The sequence below is a fragment of the Euleptes europaea genome, chromosome 4, assembly GCF_029931775.1.
Source record: "Euleptes europaea isolate rEulEur1 chromosome 4, rEulEur1.hap1, whole genome shotgun sequence".
Taxonomy (NCBI): domain Eukaryota; kingdom Metazoa; phylum Chordata; class Lepidosauria; order Squamata; family Sphaerodactylidae; genus Euleptes; species Euleptes europaea.
In genome coordinates, this window is record NC_079315.1 from 105,632,866 (window position 1) to 105,653,608 (window position 20,743).

The window sequence follows — 20,743 nt, forward strand, 5'->3', positions numbered from 1 at the left end:
TGTTATGTTGCTACATTTCATTTTTACATATTCTGGTACACTGAAACTAGTTCCTGGACCTTGCCCTCTAGATGTTACACCGGCTTAGAAGTACCCCAGGAAGAGCTGTTGGGCAGCTAGTTAACTAACAGGAGACGGTTCTGCTCTGCACTATTTAGGCTAGACTGCACTGCCGCAGCTATGGGAAAACCTACAAAATAATAATAATAATAATAATAATAATAATAATAATAATAATAATAATAATTTTATTAGATTTTTGGGGCCCTCAAGTCGAGCTCGGAGCAACTTACAGCAACATTATACAATTAAAACTCATACAATATATAATTTAAATTGAAACATCCATTTAAAACGACAGCAGCCTTAACTCATGGAGGCAACATTAGTCCGCACATAAAATAGCACTCACTGCACCCACACTGCCACAACTGCACTCGTTAACTTCTACACGCCCCTTTGTTAAGGGGGAAATCCCCACAAGTTAGCCCAACAGGCATACATTCACAGCACACAGACACATACTACCCTGCAATGCAGCTACCTTTCCCATGCAACACCTTAGTGTGCAGGTATGTACTATGATGGCTCATGTCTCAGTGCTAGCAACCAAAGTGGATCAGCAATAAATTTTTGGGTTCTGGCTTTGTACTCTCCAGTTCTGGCAAGAGGCCAACAAGATAGCATTCTTGCCAGGCCTGTGAAATCCTGATGAAGTTGCAGTCCTGTTCATAAGGCCATTTATGCACGGGAGGTTTTGCCTTGGTTTTGCTGCTCATTTTCCCCATCCAAATTCTCACAACTCAAAAATAAGCCCCCATGCAGAGTTCTGAGAATTTAGGATGGGAAAAATGTACATCCAGAGAGCGGCAAATCCAAGGCAAAACCTCCCATGCATAAATGGCCCTAGGGAATCCAAGGAATAGAAGATCCTGACTTGAAACATCTTCTGACACCTCCCTGCACCAAGTTTTTCAGAACATTTGAAGCTTGCTTTGGCAGTGCTGACAACAGCAGCTTCTTTGGCAACAGTTGAGACCTCCACACTCTGGGAAATCCTTAGAACCAAATCAGTGTCAGAATAAATGCATTCCACTTGTGATTATAACACTCATAAGAAGTAGCCTTTGGAAAAAAAAGAAAAGGAAGGAAGAAAATAATCAATGCTTACCGCCTCTCTGTCAAGGGCTTCTTGGAATTCTTTAAGCCGCCTTTCCTCAAACTGTTTCCCCCTGTATATTCTGTTCTGCCATAACACTTCTTTTTCGTGCCGTACGTGCATCAGCTGTACGGCGATTCTGCGCTCCTGCTGAGACTGTCTCATCAGCCGGTTGATGAGCTGCTCCTCTCTGTACGCCTCCTAAAGAAAGTAAAAAGTAACCCACAATCGAGTGGTTGAACTACTTTTTTTTATGCAGGGCTGTTTCACTCGCCGTCACCCCTCCAACGACTTTGTTTCCGACCGTCAGAGGTCGCCTCGCTCTCCCTCTGCGTTTCCCTGCGTTTTCAGGGACCTGTTTTATCTCGAATTTGAAAACACAGGCAAAACGCAGGGGGAGAGCGAGGTGACCTCTGACGGTCGGAAACGGCATGCATAATCTACACAAAGACCCGAAGTCATCGGAGGGGTGACCGCAAGGGAAACAGACATGCATAAAAGGCCTAGATCCAGCCTTACCAGGAAAAAACGTGCAACTAATTTTCATCAGTTAGAAGTAGGGTGAACTCTGCCTGGCTCACATCATAACCAGGTCACTAATTACAAGTGCAAATGTTCTGGAAAGGAAGGAGGGGGTTGTACTTTGGTCGAATTATGAGAAGACAAGAGTTGCTGGAAAAGACAATAATGCTTGGAAAAGTTGAAGGCAGCAGGAAAAGAGGAAGACCTAACAAAAGATGGATTAGCTCTATAAAGGAAGCCACGACCCACAATTTGCAAGATCTGAGCAAGGCTGTCAAAGATAGTACGTTTTGGAGGACATTGATTCATAGGGTCGCCATGAGTCGGAAGTGACTTGACAGCACTTAACACACACACACACACACACACACACGCAATTGAACAGATGTAATATTTTTGATGCATTGTTGTAATCCCCTATCCCCCCATCTTTTTCCTTTATGTTCACTCCTTCATTCTTTTGAAAATAAATAAATAAATAAATAGAACAACCCTGTGAGGGAGGTTAGGCTGAAAGAAAGCCACTAGCCTAAGGTCAGCAAGCTTCCATGGCGGAACGAACAATTTGAGAGCAAAGTGGGATCAACTCATAATTTTTAAAAACCCAAGTATTACAAAGTAGGAAATTTTGCACGAGGAGCCCGTTATTTTTTTAACTCTCCGATGTCACAAGCGAGTACAAAACGGCCAGTTACTGTGGTGTCGTCGACCCGTCGCATATATTCAGAAGATAAACACGTTGACTCACTTCTTGCGCTTCGTGGGCCACCAGCTGCTCTTGCAACATCTTCCGCCGCCTTTTTTCCCGCTGCTCACGAGCGAAGGTGTTTTCCTCGAGCCGTTTCTGAATTTTCCTTATGTATTCATCATCCGAGTAGGTGTTCAGGAGTTGAGTGATGGCTGGGGCTGCCGCATCCATGTCTTTCGTCTGCAAAACCATGTGCAGCATGCTAAGGAAACGAGAGAGGCGTCAAATGTCAACGGTTTTGCAAATGTGAGTGGGGGGGCACTGCTGCTTTTCTGCTCCTTAGTATTATTAGTGATGGATAGAGGAAGAAGAGGAAGAAAAAGAAGAGGAGCTCAGCTCTGCCCCACGTATTTTTCGGGTTCGGGTTTAATAAACTCATTTTTTTTTGAATTTTTCAAAAAAGCCGAATCTATTATATTTGGCTTTTGGTTTTTTTCCGAAAATTCACGGGTTTATTAAACTCAAACCCAAAAGATATCGGGGGAGGGGGGGAAAGCTGCCCAGCCCTAATGGTGACCCTGTAGGGTTTTCAAAGAAAGAGACATTTGGAGGTGGTTTGCCATTGCTTGCCTCAGCTTTGCAACCCTGGTAGTCCTTTGAGGTCACCCATCCAAGTACTAGCCAGGTCCGACCCTGCTTAGCTTCTGAGATCTGACAAGATCCGGTTAGCCTGGAGCCATCCAAGTCAGGGCGTAGGGAGAGGCATTTTGGCTTGCCAATCCATCCCTGATACCTTGCCACATATTTCATGACTATGCACTATTGGGAGGGGAGAGGAAGAGAAACCAGACATGGAGAAGCCGGTTTCAGCAGCAGTCTGTGTCTTGAGTTAGGGCTGGTTTTGCCCTAAATGAGAACTCAAATCCTACAGCGCTTAGAGGAAATCCCTAGAACTTCTGGAATGGAAATGGATGCTAAGTTTCTAAATCGGATGCATCAGTCCATCTGCAGTGGGGAAAGCATTTGTGTAATTGCCCTCCAGGCATTATTGGAACATTATAGGAGACATTGCTTGCAATGCAAAATGCAAACAGGGAACAGGGTGCATTTACTTAGCAAACTAAGAAAACCTAGAAAATTCTTAGGAATTTTGGATTCAAGTTCAAATTCTTAGGAAGAATTTTCTAACAGTTAGAGCAGTTCCTCAGTGGAACAGGCTTCCTTGGGAGGTGGTAAGCTCTCCTTCCCTAGAGGTTTTTAAGGAGAGACTAGATGGCCATCTGTCAGCAGTGCTGATTCTATGACCTTAGGCAGATGATGAGAGGGAGGGCATCTTGGCCATCTTCTGGGCTTGGAGTAGGGGTCACTAGGCGTGTGTGGGGGAGGTAGTTGTGAATTTCCTGCATTGTGCAGGGGGATGGATTAGGTGACCCTGGTGGTAACTTCCAACACTATGATTCTATGAACCTGGGTAGATAAGAGATGAAAAATTTTATCTGCACAACTAAACAGGACAATGAAGTTCAGTTTGCTCAGGAGTTACTGCTCCAAATCCTACCTGCCGTTGAATTTGGTGAAAGTGTCGATGGAGGTCTCTTTCCTCATCTGCTGCTCAAACTTCCGAATTTCTGTGTACGTGCTCTGGAAAATAAGCAAGCTCCCTTGACTCGCCTTCCTTCTGTTCAGCACATTAACCAGATTCTACCCTATAGTTAATAAATCCAAGCTAGCTGCTGACACAAACTGGCTTACAATCACCTTCCCTTCCCTACAACAGACACCCTGTGAGGTAGGTGGGGCTGAGAGAGCTGTGACTTGCCCAAGGTCACCCAGCTGGCTTCATGTGGAGGAGTGGGGAAACAAATCTAGTTCACCAGATAAGCCTCTGCCACTCATGTGGAGGAGTGGGGAATCAAATCCGGTTCTCCAGATCAGACTCCACCGCTCCAAAGGGGACAGTCAAATCAAGGGGACAGTCAAATGCTTCGGAAGCCACAATCTGGGGGACAAAACGTCTGGGGCCCTGGTCACTTTGGGGAACCATGGAATCAGACAAGCCATGTGATTTCCTGTTTCCCATGAGTTCTGGTCTCATTCCTGAAAACCCAACTGTTTCAGTGTGATCTATGTCACTTTCCCCCTCTATAAAGCCTTCTGCTAAGACTATTCCGTCAGAGTACCACGCCCATTATTGCAGACACAGTGATCTCGATCTATTATGATGGTTACACAGTAGATGTGCAACACCGCAAGCTGCTCTTCTCTGTATCACATAAAACAGCCCAGGCTTCCAAGGAAATAAGTTTTGGATGGGGTGCCTAGTAAGTGAAGATATAGCACAGGGGTCTCCAACATGGTGCCCATGGGCACCATGCTGTCCACTGACACCTTTCGTGGTGCCTGCCAAATGTGGTCTGGTGGGGCTGTTGCCCAGAACGGCTTCTGATTGACTGCAGATTTTTAAAATGTTGCTTCGACAGTAGGCGCCACCACGGCACAAGGATCGTCACTGTGTGATGGAACGTGAGCTGCTGCAGCCATTTTGTGGCTGGCTCCACCTCCTGCAGCAGCCATTTTGTGGCTGGCTCCACCTCCTGCAGCAGCCATTTTGTGGCTGGCTCCACCTCCTGTGGCAGCCATTTTGTTGCTGCATCCACCACACTGTCTCTGAATTCCAAAGGCACCCGCAGGCTCAAAAGGGATGGGGAACCCGGATGTAGTACATTCCACTGTTCGCAAAGACCACAAATTAAAATAAAACAAGCCCCAGCACTTACTTCTGCCTCCCTTTTCTTTCTCAGCAATTTCTGGGCTTCAATCGCCTGCATTGTGTGCTGAGGCAATGGTTTTGGAATCTGGATGATCGCCGCTTGAATCTTGGCCATGATTTCATGCTGCCTCCGTCTCTCCGCAACTTTCTAAATACCCAACGAAAAGCTAATGAGCAATTAAAAAAAAACGGCTGGGAGAGAAGTATTAATTACCCCACCAAGCAATATCATCTTACAACAAATTCACGGGAGATTCATTTTCTGCCCACGCAAACTTTGAAAACACAAACAAAAGGGTGGGGTTAAATCAGGTATTTTTTGCTGTTCTTTTAGAGGGAGGCTTTAGAACAGTAAGAGATGGAAGTCGAGAGAGATTCTAGAGACTTTAATCGTTATAAACACAGACTGCATTTCCAATGGGTTTGTCCGCCGCGAGTAGAGGGAAACCAAGACACCCCTCTTGCAAACAGCAAATACTATTTGGCATTTGTGAAGGGAACCCCCCAAGATGGCTTGTCCACAAGCTAACAACAGGCCAGGGTCTGCCTAAACTGGAAGTCACACTTAGCTCTAGAACCTCCCCCCACCCAACTCCTACCCATAACTGTGGTAGGACATCAAGTTATAAGATATGGACGTGGGATGGAATTATATCAAAGCCTGCAAATTTCCGGCTACCTCCACCCATTTAATCATCAAGGTCTGTGCAAACAACTTATCTGTCAGATTTTTATTCTCACAGGAGCTTCGGGGTGGGGGTGGTACACGGTTCTCCTCTCATCCATTTTTATCCTGACATACAACCCTGCGAGGTAGCTTAGGCTGCCAGAGACTGAATGGCCCCCCGTCACCCTGCCAGCTTCCACAGCCCAGTGGGAATTCGGGCATGGGTCTCCCAAGCCCTTGTCCGGGATGCCTAACCACTGCACAACACTGGTTCTCAATCCCAGCATAACCACAAAATTCAACACGGGTAAATTCTGAATTCAACATGCGTATGTTCTGACACTTCCCAAAACTGCACACAACTTGGAACTTTTCTGTGTCCTCTGGAGTGTAACTGCAAAAAGAGACCATGTTCTGCAAACCTATCTGATGACACTCATCTTGGTATGACATGAGAGATAACACAGTTGCTTAAGCATTTGAGCATGAGAAGAAGAAGAAGAGCTGGTTTTTATATGCTGACTTTCTCTACCACTTAAGGGAGACTCAAACTGGCTTACAATCACCTTCTCTTCCCCTCCCCACAACAGACACCCTGGGAGGTAGGTGGGGCTGAAGAGAGTGTGATTACCCCAAGGTCACCCAGCTGGCCATATGTGGAGGAGTAGGGAAACCAACCCGGTTCACTAGATTGGCGTTCGCAGCTCATGTGGAGGGGTGGGTATTCAAACCTGGTTCTCCAGATCAGAGTCCACCGCTCCAAACCACCACTCTTCGCCACTACACCACACTGGCTCTCCACACAGGTCCATACAGCAGTCTACACAGGTCATCTCAACAGTCTCCCTGCCCACATGTCAGTTTCCTGCTTCATACGGCAGCCTCAGCAGCCACATTTTGGACCTCCCTACACACCCAAAAAAGAGGCCTTAAAAATCACAAGGCCTAAACATACTGTGTAGCTCCACTTTGACTCTTAGGCCGTAAACGGCTTTGAAAGTAAGCACAATCACCTTGAATACAGCCCATACGCGATCTTGAAACCAGAAGAAAAAGAAGAGTTGGTTTCTATATGCCGACTTTCTCTACCTTTTAAGGAGAATCAAACCGGCTTACAACCACCTTCTCTTCCTTTCCCCACGACAGACACCTTGTGAGGTAGGTGGGGCTGAGAGAGTTCGGAGAGAACTGTGACCCAGGGCAGCTGGTATAACCTTAGGAAGATATGCTCTCATCTCCAATATGGTGTAGTGGTTAGAATACTGAACAAGGATCTGAGAGACCCAGGTGGCCTTGGGCCTAACTTACCTCACAGGTTGGTTGTGAGGATACAATGGAGGAGACGAGAACGATGTGAGTTGTTTACATCGACATATTGATTTATTTGTAAATAAATACCGTACATATACACATGTGTCGGGAGGCAAGTCACAGCAAAGAGACAAAACCAGCTTTTTCACCTTTTCCGTGTCTTTAATTTTATTCTCCTCTTGCAATTTCCTGGCTTTCTGTTGCTCCACAAGTAGCATTTGGCCTTTCTTACTGTCCATGTCCTTGGCTTTGCTCTGGAAGTTGTCCGAAATCTGCTGGAGAGACAGGTCTGCTTGCCGCGGCACTAAGGTTTTCAGGCGCTAAAATGAGAAGATTTGCAAAAATATTTGAAGGAAACATTAGTTCACATGGACTTTGGTTCACTTTGGTTCCATGGACTTTGCAGACTTTCTCACTTCCCTCTTCTGCTGCATCCCATTGAACCCCACGACTCTTGAAAGCTGATACCCCAAAAATCTTGTTGGTCTCTAAGGTCTAGCTGATGTCACTATGGATGCTAATTTTCTTTTTAATTTTTTTTTTAATTTTTAAAATATTACAGATAGGAAAGAGAAAGAAAGGGGGAGGGGGAAATCTGAGAAATAATATATAATACATTCTTTTCTTTTTCTTCCATGGCACCCCAAATATATTATAATAGACTCACTAATACAATAAAAACTATTTTCAGTGTTTCTTCTCCAATCTTCTTCTCTTCTCTTCATGTCTTCATTTCTTCTCTTCTTAATACACAAACTCGATTACTACCCAAATTAGATTATACTTAACATAATAACACAATACGACCTACCTAAGCAAGTGAGTATTTACAATACAATTCGGAATATAACATGTATATATTACTATATATTTTCTGTACCTAAGCATTAAGAACATAAGAAAGGCCATGCTGGATCAGTCCAAGGTCCATCAAGTCCAGCAGTCTGTTCACACTGTGGCCAACCAGGTGCCTCTAGGAAGCCCACAAACAAGACGACTGCAGCAGCACCATCCTGCCTGTGTTCCACAGCACCTAAGATAATAGGCATGCTCCTCTGATCCTGGAGAGAATAGGTATGCATCATGACTAGTATGCATTTTGACTAGTAGCTATGGATAGCCCTCTCCTCCATGAACATGTCCACTCCCCTCTTAAAGCCTTCCAAGTTGGCAGTTGTCACCACATCCTGGGGGCAGGGAGTTCCACAATTTAACTCTGCATTGCATGAAGAAATACTTCCTTTTATCTGTTTTATCTGTATTTCTCCCCTGCATTAATCTAGCTGATCTCATTGCGCCCTGTACCTTTGCATCCTGACCCCCACTTCTCTGCCACACCCCTCCCATTTGACTGGGATATAAGGGCTCAGAGATCTCTCCCTTCCTATTTGTATCTGACAAAGGGAGCTTTGACTCTCGAAAGCTCACATCCAGAAAATCTTGTTAATCTCTAAGGGGCTACTGGACTTGAATCTAGCTGTTTTATTGCAGACCAACTTGGCTACCCTCTGAAATTTACTTCCATACATGTAATAAACTTTCCTGGCTGGGTCAAGGCTGCAGTCTTTCAGCACGTTTTCTCAACAATATGAGGCCCATAAAACAGGGGAAGGAATTTTTATAGTCGCCTGGTGCTGCAGCCCAGCCAGAGCCAAGAGGAATGCAAGATGAAGCAAGAGTAAGAAGAGTTGGTTTTTATATGCCAACTTTCTCTACCACTTAAGGAAGAATCAAACCGGCTTACAATCACCTTCTTTTTTCCTTTATTTGATTTCCTTTATTCCATTCTTTGTGCTTGTGGACCAACAGGTCATAAGCAAAACAAATTCAATACATTCCATAATACACAAATAACCAAACATACAAAAATATAATATCTAAACAGTACCGTTAAGAGGAGGTATCATTAAAAAACCATAGATAAAATTTTTGCCACAGCGAGGGTTACATTTGGGTCAGTATCAGCCAATAACTTTGCAACTATATCTTGATTTAGGGCAGGTCCCCACCTCTGAATGTACATTGTGATCCATTTGTCTCTGGCGAGATCATGCTTTTTACAATCTACAAAAAAATGCCAAACACTGTCCAAACTCCCTGATCCACAATCACACAGTCGCTTGGAAAAAGGGGACCCCTGAAAACCTGCCTGCTAACTCCCCCAATGGCAGTGCATTTAATCTGGCCTTAGGAGAAAGCACTCTGTATTTGGGGACAGTTAAAAATTTACAATAAGCAGGTAGAATCTTTGCAATGGGGAGGCCCAATTGCCTTCCCTTACCCTCCCCACAATAGACACCCTGTGGGGTAGGTGGGGCTGAGAGAGCATGAGGGCTCGTGTGCATGGAGAGAACGGCAACCATCTCAGTGTGAATTTGGCCTGTGGTTAAGTAACTCATTTGAAGTAATTCTTGCCCTGATAGAGGGAATGCAGCCAGCTTGGTGTGAGTGTATGTAATTGAGAGGAGGGAGACATATGTTCAGAGGGAGTCAAAGTTTGGATCTCCTTATTTAGCTTTCTGGGCATGTTGCCCGGTTTCAGCTTCCCGATATGAACAGTGCAAGTGTTTGCCCAACAGCTGTTTACTTCAAGACAGAGAGAGCAGGAAGAGCTATTCAGGCACCTGCTGGGAGAAGACAAAGCTAAGAGACCACTGTAATTAAAATGCTGATTATGCAGCTGAACCAACGTGAGTGGTTAAGTCAGTACATAAGACAAGGGGCGGACTACAATCAACATCTGCGGAACTCTCCCACTAGGTCCGATGAAAAGTCCTGTATTCAAATCCATACACATACCAGAGGTATCCCATGTAGGTAGGGGAGCTTCATGTATGCAACGGAGACTCCACACACAGACAATCAAGCTCTAGATAAGGGCTCTTGCCTGCCAGGGCCACAGTGCTGATTTCTTGGCCTCCAGAAAACTTTGTAAGGCCTTTTCATCAACACACATGAAGCTGCCTTATACCGAATCAGACCCTTGGTCCATCAAAGTCAGTATTGCCTTCTCAGACTGGCAACGGCTCTCCAGGGTCTCAGGCGGAGGTCTTTCACATCACCTACTTGCCTAGTCCCTTTTAACTGGAGATGCCCGGGATTGAACCTGGGACCTTCTGCATACCAAGCAGATGCTCTACCGCTGAGCCACGGCCCCTCCTATAAAACAAAACAAAAACCTAGATTCTGCTTTTGAATAGTGGTAGATTTTGAACTCAATATATTTTTTATCTCTAGTCCTTTACATATTGGTTCTTTATGACTGATTTTTAAAAATTTAATCTCCGTTCCTTTAAGTACCATATGTTTATTTCTTGTTCTTAATATTTATTAGTTTTATAGACGGCACATACATTTCCCAAATAAGTAAATCTAGATGTGTAATATAACTGAACAAGTAAGTCAGCCGATCCTTTCCACAGGGATAGTTAATAAAATCGAATAAAATTTTGGTTATACTTCTCACATTCTCTTTTGACATTCAAATGCTTCGTGCTGCTTAAAAGAGGAGGAAAAAGAAGAAGAATTGGTTTTTTTATGCCGACTTTCCCTACCTTTTATGGAGAATCAAACCAGCTTACAATGTGGAGCAGTGGGGAAACCAACCCGGTTCACCAGATTAGAGTCACCACTCTTAACCACTACACCAAGCTATTTATATGGCAAAGAATGGGGCCCATATACAACAAGCTCACCTCTCGATACATCTCAGTCCCGACACTCTTGAGCTTTGCAGGAGCCGAGGGCCTCATGGCATCCATGGCTACTCCAGTGAGCCCAGCTTTCTTCTTCTTCTCCAGAGCCACGTACAGCTGGTACACGAGCTTGGTGGCAGCCCCACGCTGCTCGGTCATGATGTTTCGAGCCACGTTTTGATCAAACTGCACGCCCAGGAGTTGTAGGGTGGGCTCCATGCGAGAAAAGTTGTTGAGTTTTGCATTGGCAACCCTGTAAATTTACACAACAGATGAGAGATTCAAAACAGATAAAAGGAAGTATTTTTTCAAATAATGCATAGTTAAATTGTGGAACTCCCTGCCCCAGGATGTGGTGATGGCTGCCAGCTTGGAGGGCTTTAAGAGGGGAGTGGACATATTCATGGAGGAGAGGGGTATTCATGGCTGTTAGTTAGAATGGATACTAATCATGCTGCATACCTATTCTCTCTAGTATCAGAGGAGCATGCCTATTATTTTGGGTGCGGTAGAACTCAGGCAGGATGGTGCTGCTGCACTCGTCTTGTTAGTGGCTTCCTAGAGGCACCTGGTTGGCCACTGTGTGAACAGACTGCTGGACTTGATGGGCCTTGGTCTGATCCAGCAGGGCCTTTCTTATGTTCTTAATGCTTAGGTACAGAAAATATTTGCACAGAGCCCTCTCAACTATTTGAAAAAAAAAAAGTCTTTTCAGACACTTGTCTGAAAAGCTCATTATTCTACAAAAAATGGAAGGCATGGCACAGAACACAGCTAAGCAAAATTACAATCAGCTGCAGATAACCTTTGCAGCCTAAAGCCACCCTCCATCCCAGGTGAATAAATGAAACTGATATACTGAATTACTCCCGAGGAGGAGGAAGAAAAGGAGGAGGGGGAGGAAGAAGAGTTGTTTTTTTTATGCCGACTTTCTCTACCTTTTAAGGAGGATCAAACCAGCTTACAGTCACCTTCCCCTCCCCACAACAGACACCCTGTGAGGTAGGTCGGGCTGAGAGAGCTCTAAGAGAGCTGTGACTAGCCCAAGGTCACCCAGCTGGCTTCATGTGTAGGAGTGGGGGAACAAATCCAGTTTACCAGATTAGCCTCCGCCGCTCATGTGGAGCAGTGGGGAATCAAACCTGGTACTCCAGATCAGAGTCCACCGCTCCAAACCTCCGCTCTTAACCACTACACCACACTGGCTGTATGAAATTGTGAACCACCTTGAATCCTGTAAAGGTGAAAGGGTACTATATACATTTTTTAACAAATAAAGGTGCTTTGCCACTGATCCGGGACTGTCTCATTTTAACTTTTTCTCGTTGCCTTGCTGGCCACATGGAAGCTGCCATCTTACATCCCTCTACATATATATGATGGCCATATTGGCTCTAGGTAACATGTGTATGACATGTTTGGGCATGTGTCACTCTTGCGCAGAAGACATGCCTCGTCACCACTTTCTAGCAACAGGTTAAAGGGTGCTGAGGATAGTCAGCGGAGCTGCCTCAGTTAATCGGCAAAGCGCCATCTTACAGGAATTGCAGTATGGCTGGTAGTTCAGTGATTTGCACAAACTCAGATCAATGAAGTCTCAGCGTACTACATGTTAATGGTTTGATGCCCAGGAACAATGCATTACAGCTACCTTAAAACGACTAACCTGCTTTGCGAAAACTGGTCAAAGTCATCCTGAAGTTCATACTTGTGAAGAAGTTCTCCAATGAGGTATCCAGAAGAAAATTCTCTGGGAAAAGATTCTGGAGCTGGTTGAATGAAAAAAAAAAAGCTGTTTTCCCTTTGACATAATTGAATCACTCAATCAATCATTCCTTTATTGGCATAAAAAGGCACAATATAAAAAGATACAAAAGGAATGGAAATATTAAAAGGTGCCCTTTAAAAAAAATAGTTAGTAGACAGTTACATCGAATAACACTGTTTGTTGATAATACCATCTAGTCAACTGTTTGGCGGGCTTTTAAAGCAAACTTTAAAAACTGTGCCACAATCTCCAATATTTGAGGCGAACGTTTATTCAATAAATAGGTGACGTTAAAAGAATCTGTGACATTCTGTCTATCAATCAACAGGGGGCTTAATAGATCATTGCGAAGTTCTGTATAGAAACTGCAATAAAACAAGACACGAGCAACCGTTTCAATATAATTGTTGTCACGGGGCAAAGCCTGGCAGACAGAGGGGTTTTCCGAAATCTGCCTTCAAGTAGCGCAGATGGCAAAACATTAAATCTAGCCAGAGAAATGAACACAGTTATTATATGAAAAAATATATACATCAGGGCTTATTAGATTTAGCCACACTTTTCACCAATTTGTTCAAATATAAGGACTGATGGGTATGTTACCATTGGGGCATTTCTTGTGGTCTATTCCCATGAAGTTCAGGTAGCATGGATACTGCTCTTGGGGGGGCAGAGGATGTTGGCATGGCAAGGAACCACCGATTAATGATCAACTTTTGATCCACAAGAACTAAACAGTATCCTTGTTTTCAATCTGAAGCAGGCAGCCAAGGAAAAGTCCAGTAGCACCTTAAAGACTAACCCCTTTAAGTCTTTAAGGTGCCACTGGCCTTTTCTTTTGCTTTGCTACAACGGACGAAGGGTGTTTCCACAGGGGGACAAGCTGCGGTGGTTTTCCGGTTGCTGATGTGGCTGTAGATAAAACACAGTGGCAATGGGGCTTCCACACAAACACATGAACACATGAAGCTGCTTTATACTGTATCAGACCCTCGGTCCATCAAAGTCAGTATTGTCTACCCAGACCGACAGCGGCTCTGCAGGGTCTCAGGCAAGTAGGTGATGTGACAGACCTCTGCCTGAGTCACTGGAGAGCCATGGAGAGGGGCCATGGCTCAGTGGAAGAGTATCTGCCTGGCATGCAGAAGGTCCCAGGTTCAATCCCCGGCATCTCCAGTTATGCAAGGAGGTGATGTGAAAAATCTCTGCCTGAGACCCTGGAGAGCCGCTGCCAGTCTGAGTAGACAATACTGACTTTGATGGACCAAGAGTCTGATTCAGTATAAGGCAGCTTCATGTGTTCATGTGTTTGTGTTGGAACCAACTCTCTGCCTTAATATCTGAATTGTTCCTAAACGAGCACACGAGGAGAAGGATCAGGCACTTAAGATCTCACTGTTTCAAGGTTTGCTCACTTGCAGAAGTGGTACAGTAATTTTAATGCAATACTCGGCATAGAGAATCCAGGAGGTATAAGGGCAATTTAAGTGTTTATATAATTGCCTCCTCCCACAGCCCAAAGAGAGGTAGAAATCTGCCCGTTCTGCTTCCCCTTAGAGAATTTTCATTGCTCAGTGAGAATAAGATTTTACCCTGGAGGAAAGGCATTTGTAGCTGAAGCAGTAAGAACTGCTGGATAAACACATACGTACGAGGGAGGTCTGCCCCTCCAGAGTCCTTATTAATTGAGGAAACCAAACTGCTTTGTTTCTCTTGAATCCACCTAAGAGTCCTAGCTGACGAAAAACCTCCGTTGTTTTTTGCCCGAGGGGAGTTCTGGGAATGCAAAGGGAATGTTGTGTAACTCTGGACATGCACCATCTATGAAGGTATTTTCTTAACGAATGGAGAAAATATACTCAGGTACATACAGACCTGCCTCCCCAAAGCATTAACCAAGCCTGCTCAACCCATGAGCCACAGATAGGGTTGCCAACCTCCAGGTACTTAGGAAATAAACAGCACACAAGCTCAATGTTATTCACAATATTCCTACTTTTATAAGTTCAATTTTTACAAAATGTTAACACAGTATAAATACTCACTATATTCTACTATCAAATGAATATACACACATACACATATACAAATATATCTCTCAACTGTGGCAATGTCCGTAAGACTAAGGAGACCGCAAGTGCCAGTTCCAATGCAAGTTGGTAGTGATGAATTCAAAAAGGACGCTGAAGACAAGTGCTGACACGTCAATGAAGATCCCAGCAGCATCCTGCAAGTGCCCCAAGGCTACTGGTATTCTTCACCTCCCACGGGAAGGGAAGTCGGGAGACCGGGAGGTCCCGGTGCGGCAGATGTAAACCGCGCTCCGAAATAAACACAGGGAACGTTCTATCCAAAAATGCTTTCGCCAATCGGCTTCATCAGCCCAGCTTTCATCAATATTATTTTCTGCAGACCTACACCTAGGTTTCTATGGCAGGCTTCACAAAGAATTCTCCAGCCTTAGTCTTACGGACATTGCCACAGTTGAGAGATATATTTGTACATGTGTACGTGTGTATATTCATTTGATAGTAGAATATAGTATTTATACTGTGTTAACATTTTGTAAAAATTGAACTTATAAAAGTAGGAATATTGTGAATAACATTGAGCTTGTGTGCTGTTTATTTCCTAACTACTTGTATTACAGCACTTGGGTGTTTATTGTTTGGTTGTAACCTCCAGGTACTAGCTGGAGATCTCCTGCTATTACAACTGATCTCCAGCCGATAGAGATCAGTTCACCTGGAGAAAATGGCAGCTCTGGCAATTAGACTCTATGGCATTGAAGTCCCTCCCCTCCCCAAACCCCGCCCTCCTCAGGCTCTGCCCCAAAAACCTTCCACCGGTGGCAAAGAGACCTGGTAACCCTAGCCACAGAGCCAAATGCAGCCTACTGGCTATGTACATAGGGTTGCCAGGTCCCTTCTCGCAATCAGAGGGAGGGACGTCAATGCCATAGAGTCAAATTGCCAAGGCGGCCATTTTCTCCAGATGAACTGATCTCTATCAGCTGGAGATCAGTTGTAATAGCAGGAGATCTCCAGCTAGTACCTGGAGGTTGGCAACCCTGTATGTATGGTGGATCCCTGGGGGAGGAGGCTTGATAAATCACCTGTTCACACTACCTTCTTGGCCCTGCAAAACAAGCCACGATATATAGCTGATCACACAGGCCTCCATTAAGCTGTGATGTTTGCGCTGCTGACCTAATTCAAGGTTATATTTCTCTAACTGGCAGAAAATAGTGAAGACTTGAAACGACTACTGATGAAGGTTAAAGCAGAAAGTGCTAAAGCAGGATTGTAGCTGAACATCAAGAAAGCAAAAGTAATGACTACGAGGGGATTACTCAACTTTTAAGGCCGATGATGAAGAAAATTGAAACTATTCAAGATTTTCTGTTCCCTGGTGCCATCGTCAACCAAAAGGGAGACCGCAACCAAGAAATCAGGAGATTGAGACTAGGAAGGGCAGCCATGAAGGAGCTAGAAAAGATTCTTAAGTGTAAGGATGTGTTGCTGGCAACCAAGATCAAGTTAATTTGTGCCATAGTACTTCCCATTACTATATATGGGGGTGAAAGTTGGACAGTGAAGAAAGCTGACAAGCGACCCCAGCAAGGGGCTTTCAAGGCAAGTGAGAAGCAGAACTGGTTTGCCGTTGCCTTCCTCTGCAGAGCCTTCCTTGGTCATCTCCCTCCCAAGTACTGACCCTTCTTAGCTTCCGAGATCTGATAAGATGGAGCTATACCATGCCACTTTGCTTCCCATGCACAGTGTGTGTGTTAAGTGCCGTTAAGTTGCTTCTGACTCATGGCAACCCTATGAACCAGTATCCTCCAAAACGTCCTATCTTTTAACAGCCTTGCTCAGGACTTGCAAATTGAGGGCTGTGGCCTCCTTTATAGAGTCCATCCCTCTCTTGTTGGGTCTTCCTCTTTTCCTGCTGCCTTCCACTTTTCCTAGCACGATTGTCTTTTCAAGTGACTCTTGTGTTCTCTTGTGCAGTATTACTACACTTTCTTATTAACCAACAGCCTGGCCTCCCCTATAGCTGGATTGCTTTGTCTCAGAATGCAACGATTTCTGTTCCTAATTTTGAAGTCTTAAAATTGAAGAATCAAATCTTCATGGAACATGAACACTTCCAAACAGAAAGGTTTCAAGATCCAAATTTCAAAAACAAGGGGCACGACAAAGTTGCATGGAATTTGAAAGGGGGGGAAAGCATCAGACCTATTGCTTTTCATCCAGCAACAATGAATATACTGCCTCTCCCAACACAGCTCTAGCCAGTTATTTGTCTCAGTAATAAACTCAACCTCAGTAATAAACTCAGAGACACAATTAATCCAAAAACTTGCTGAAAGCAGAATCCCAGGGCCTACTTTTAATGATACAGCCAGTCCTGAGAGTGTGTGATTTAAAAAAAAAAGTAGAGACAGGCAATGACAAACCATCTTTGTTCATCTCTTGCCTTGAAAACCCTACAGGTTCACCATAAGTCGACTGCGACTTGACAGCACTTTCCACCACCACATGTGCGCTACATTTTTCCATCACCAAGGCTGACTGGTGGAAAGTGCCATCAAGTCGCAGCTGCCGACTCTGCCTAGTGACCCTGGTCCTCCTAGGTGGTCTCCCATCCAAGTACTAACCAAAGGTGACCCTGCTTACCTTCCAAGATCCGACAACATCAAGCGAGCCTGGTCCAGGTCAAGGAAAGACTATCTACCTCCCCCACTCCACACACAAATGGATTAATGCATTTGGGATTGAGGGAAAGGGACACACCATTAACGGGCGACACTGAGCCCTGCACCCATTTTCAGTGGTAAAGAAAATCCTGGAAATATGTAGGTTTTGCTGGGGAAAGCGGGATATAAGAATAATAATATAAATAAATAATAGATATTAATGTAGTTAATCGATCCATAGGAGAAGCAGAGTCTGTCTGTTGCAGCAAAAAACAAACAAGAGACTTGTGGCAATTGAAAGACTAACTTTTATTATAGGGCAAACTTTAGTAGATTAGAGGCTACATCATCAGTTGCCTGTTTATCTGACGAAGTGGGCTCACCTAAAGTTACAGCAAAATAAAAACGAGAGGGCTCTAGCCCACAGAAGCTTATATTACAACAAAAACTTTGTTCAAAGTGCCACAAGGCTGCTGAAGCGGGAGGGTGAGAGATTCAAAACAGAAAAAAGGAAGCATTTCTTCACGCAACGCACAGTTAAATGGTGGAACTCCCTGTCCGAGGATGTGGTGACGGCTGCCAGCTTAAAAGGGCTTTAAGAGGGGAGTGGGCATGTTCATGGAGGAGAGGGCTGTCCGTGGCTATTAGTTAGAATGGATACTGGTCATGCTGCATACCTATTCTCTCTAGTTTCAGAGGAGCATGCTTATTATCTTAGGTGCTGTGGAACACAGGCAGGATGGTGCTGCTGCAGTCATCTTGTTAGTGGCTTCCTGGAGGCACCTGGTTGGCCACTGTGTGAACAGACTGTTGGGCTTGATGGGCCCTGGTCTGATCCAGCAGGGCCTTTCTTATGTTCTTATGTTCATGGAGGAGAGGGCTATCCGTGGCTATTAGTTAGAATGGATACTAGCCATGATGCATACCTATTCTCTCCAGCATCAGAGGAGCATGCTTATTATGTTAGGTGCTGTGGAACACAGGCAGGATGCTGATGCTGCAGTCGTCTTGTTTGTGGGCTTCCCAGAGGGCTTCCTTGTTGGCCGCTGTGTGAACAGACTGTTGGGCTTGATGGGCCCTGGTCTGATCCAGCAGGGCCTTTCTTATGTTCTTATGTTCATGGAGGAGAGGGCTATCCGTGGCTATTAGTTAGAATGGATACTAGCCATGATGCATACCTATTCTCTCCAGCATCAGAGGAGCATGCTTATTATGTTAGGTGCTGTGGAACACAGGCAGGATGCTGATGCTGCAGTCGTCTTGTTTGTGGGCTTCCCAGAGGGCTTCCTTGTTGGCCGCTGTGTGAACAGACTGCTGGACTTGATGGGCCTTGGTCTGATCCAGCAGGGCCTTTCTTATGTTCTTATGAGCATGCCTAATATATTAGATGCTTTGGAACACAAGGCAGGATAATGCTGCTGCAGTCGTCTTGCTTGTGGGCTTCCTACAGGCACCTGGTTGGCCACTGTGTGAACAGACTGCTGGACTTGATGGGCCCTGGTCTGATCCAGGAGGGCCTTTCTTATGTTCTTAAGACTCCTCTGGGGCCGGGGCAATTTATCTTCCCCCATTTATCTCGGCTTCCTTGCTTGAGTCATCCGCTGTTTGTCCTGTTGGTAACTTTCTGTCATGCCTCTGCTTGCAGAAGACCATCTGACCTTGTCTGAATTGTTTAACCGCTACATTTACTCACATTTTTTCACACAATGCATAGTTAAATTGTGGAACTCCCTGCCCCAGGATGTGGTGATGGCTGCCAGCTTGGAGGGCTTTAAGAGGGGAGTGGACATGTTCATGGAGGAAAGGGGTATTCAGGGCTATTCGTTAGAATGGATACTAGTCGTGCTGCATACCCATTCTCTCTAGTATCAGAGGAGCATGCCTATTATTTTGGGTGCGGTGGAACACAGGATGGTGCTGCTGCAGTCGTCTTGTTTGTGGCTTCCTGGAGTCACCTGGTTGGCCACTGTGTGAACAGACTGCTGGACTTGATGGGACCTGGTCTGATCCAGCAGGGCCTTTCTTGTGTTCTGGGGCCGGGGCAAGGGGCAAGATCTGCCAGGCAAAAGCTTAAGCCCCGGTACCTCTCGGTTTCAGGAGCCCAGCGCTCGCTTGCACCTGTCCTAAGTGTCCTTGGTGGGCCAGGGAGAGGAGGACCCCCGCCTGAGGGTGCCCCTCTTTGCAACGCAAGCCCCTCCCCGCCTGCACACACACAACCCCCGGGGACTCACCCACGACCCGCGAGAGCTTCACTTCTCCGTTCAGCCAGTCGCACAGGATGTCAGTCATGGCCGCGCGACGCCTCGGCTTTCTCCCCTCGCTTCGCCCGGGGCTCGAGGGCGGCGCGAGCGGCGCTCCGCGTCCCGTAACCATGGCGACCCGCGCCCATGCGCGAGCGGAGGGGCGCGACCCCGCCCGCCCGGAAGCGCGGGGTGCGCGTGCGCGGTGGGGCTTGTCGTCGCTCGGCGAGGCTTCGGGAAGGAAACGCGGGAGGGAGGAGGCGCTGGTCGTTGTGCGCACGCGCACCGTCCCGGGGTGCTTCTCCCTCCCTTCCCACCAATGCAAAGTTAGAAGTGCCGTCAAGTCACACATAACAGATGCGTTTGCAAAGCATGTGGACTGGACCCTATTGAGCACTTAGGAGCTCAATTAGTAGTGCTTGCAGGACGTGGTACCGAATAGGAGAGTCGTGAGGCCCCTGCCCCAAAAAGTGAATTTTCAATTTATTCAATTGTACAGTCCTTAGACCAAACATCAAAAGTTTGCAGGTACCTTGCCTTACCCAGACTGGCAGTATAAAACAATACCTTGTGGTTAAAGCACTGTACAAAATATCCCTCACTTTAAAAACTGGTCAGCAACATAAAATTAAACAATCCACTCTACAACTTTTCATTTCTATTTAGATTTCCGATAATTAAATGTGTGTGTAAAGTGCCGTCAAGTCGCAGCCGGCTTCTGGCGACCCCTTTTGGGGGGTTTCATGGCAAACAGGTGGTTTGCCAGTGCCTTCCTCTGCACAGCAACCCTGGTCTTCCTTGGTGGTCTCCCATGCAAATACTAACCAGGACTGACCCTGCTTAGCTTCTGAGCTGGATTTGGAACATGGAGCTTGGCTGGGGCCAGTTCTGCTTGGGGGGTTGTTCTATTTTGCCTTGGATGTGCCGCTCCGTAGATGCAAATTTCCCCCATCCAAATTCTGAAAGTGCAAAAATAATCCCTCAGGCAGAGTTTTGAAAGTTCAGATGGGGGGAAATGTGCATCTAAACAGCAGCAGATCCAAGGCGAAACCTCCCATGCGTAAATGGCCTTTAGTTATTTGCTGTTAGGGAATCAGTCCTGGAACACGGGGAGCCTCTGAGCGTGTGCAGAATGCTTCTGTGGTGATCCAGTTTCCCGGCAGGGCACCTGAGTCTTGGACGGCTGCGTATGGCAGGCAGAAATATGAACACATGATGCTGCCT

The 20,743-nt window shown here is 45.6% G+C and overlaps 1 protein-coding gene across 1 annotated transcript in view; it reads right to left on the bottom strand.

The window, feature by feature from the left end:
• SPEF2 (sperm flagellar 2) overlaps nt 1-19,569 on the bottom strand; it is a 116,266-nt gene extending 96,697 nt beyond the window's left edge. The window contains exons 1-8 of the mRNA XM_056848228.1: nt 19,511-19,569; nt 12,479-12,581; nt 10,813-11,065; nt 7,267-7,437; nt 5,147-5,287; nt 3,928-4,010; nt 2,430-2,631; nt 1,172-1,360 (exon numbers count right to left, since the gene is read on the bottom strand). Of these exons, the coding sequence (XP_056704206.1) occupies nt 1,172-1,360; nt 2,430-2,631; nt 3,928-4,010; nt 5,147-5,287; nt 7,267-7,437; nt 10,813-11,065; nt 12,479-12,581; nt 19,511-19,568 (1,200 nt within the window). The 5' untranslated portion in view covers nt 19,569. The remainder of the gene's footprint in view (nt 1-1,171; nt 1,361-2,429; nt 2,632-3,927; nt 4,011-5,146; nt 5,288-7,266; nt 7,438-10,812; nt 11,066-12,478; nt 12,582-19,510) is intronic.
• Nucleotides 19,570-20,743: the final 1,174 nt, after the last annotated feature.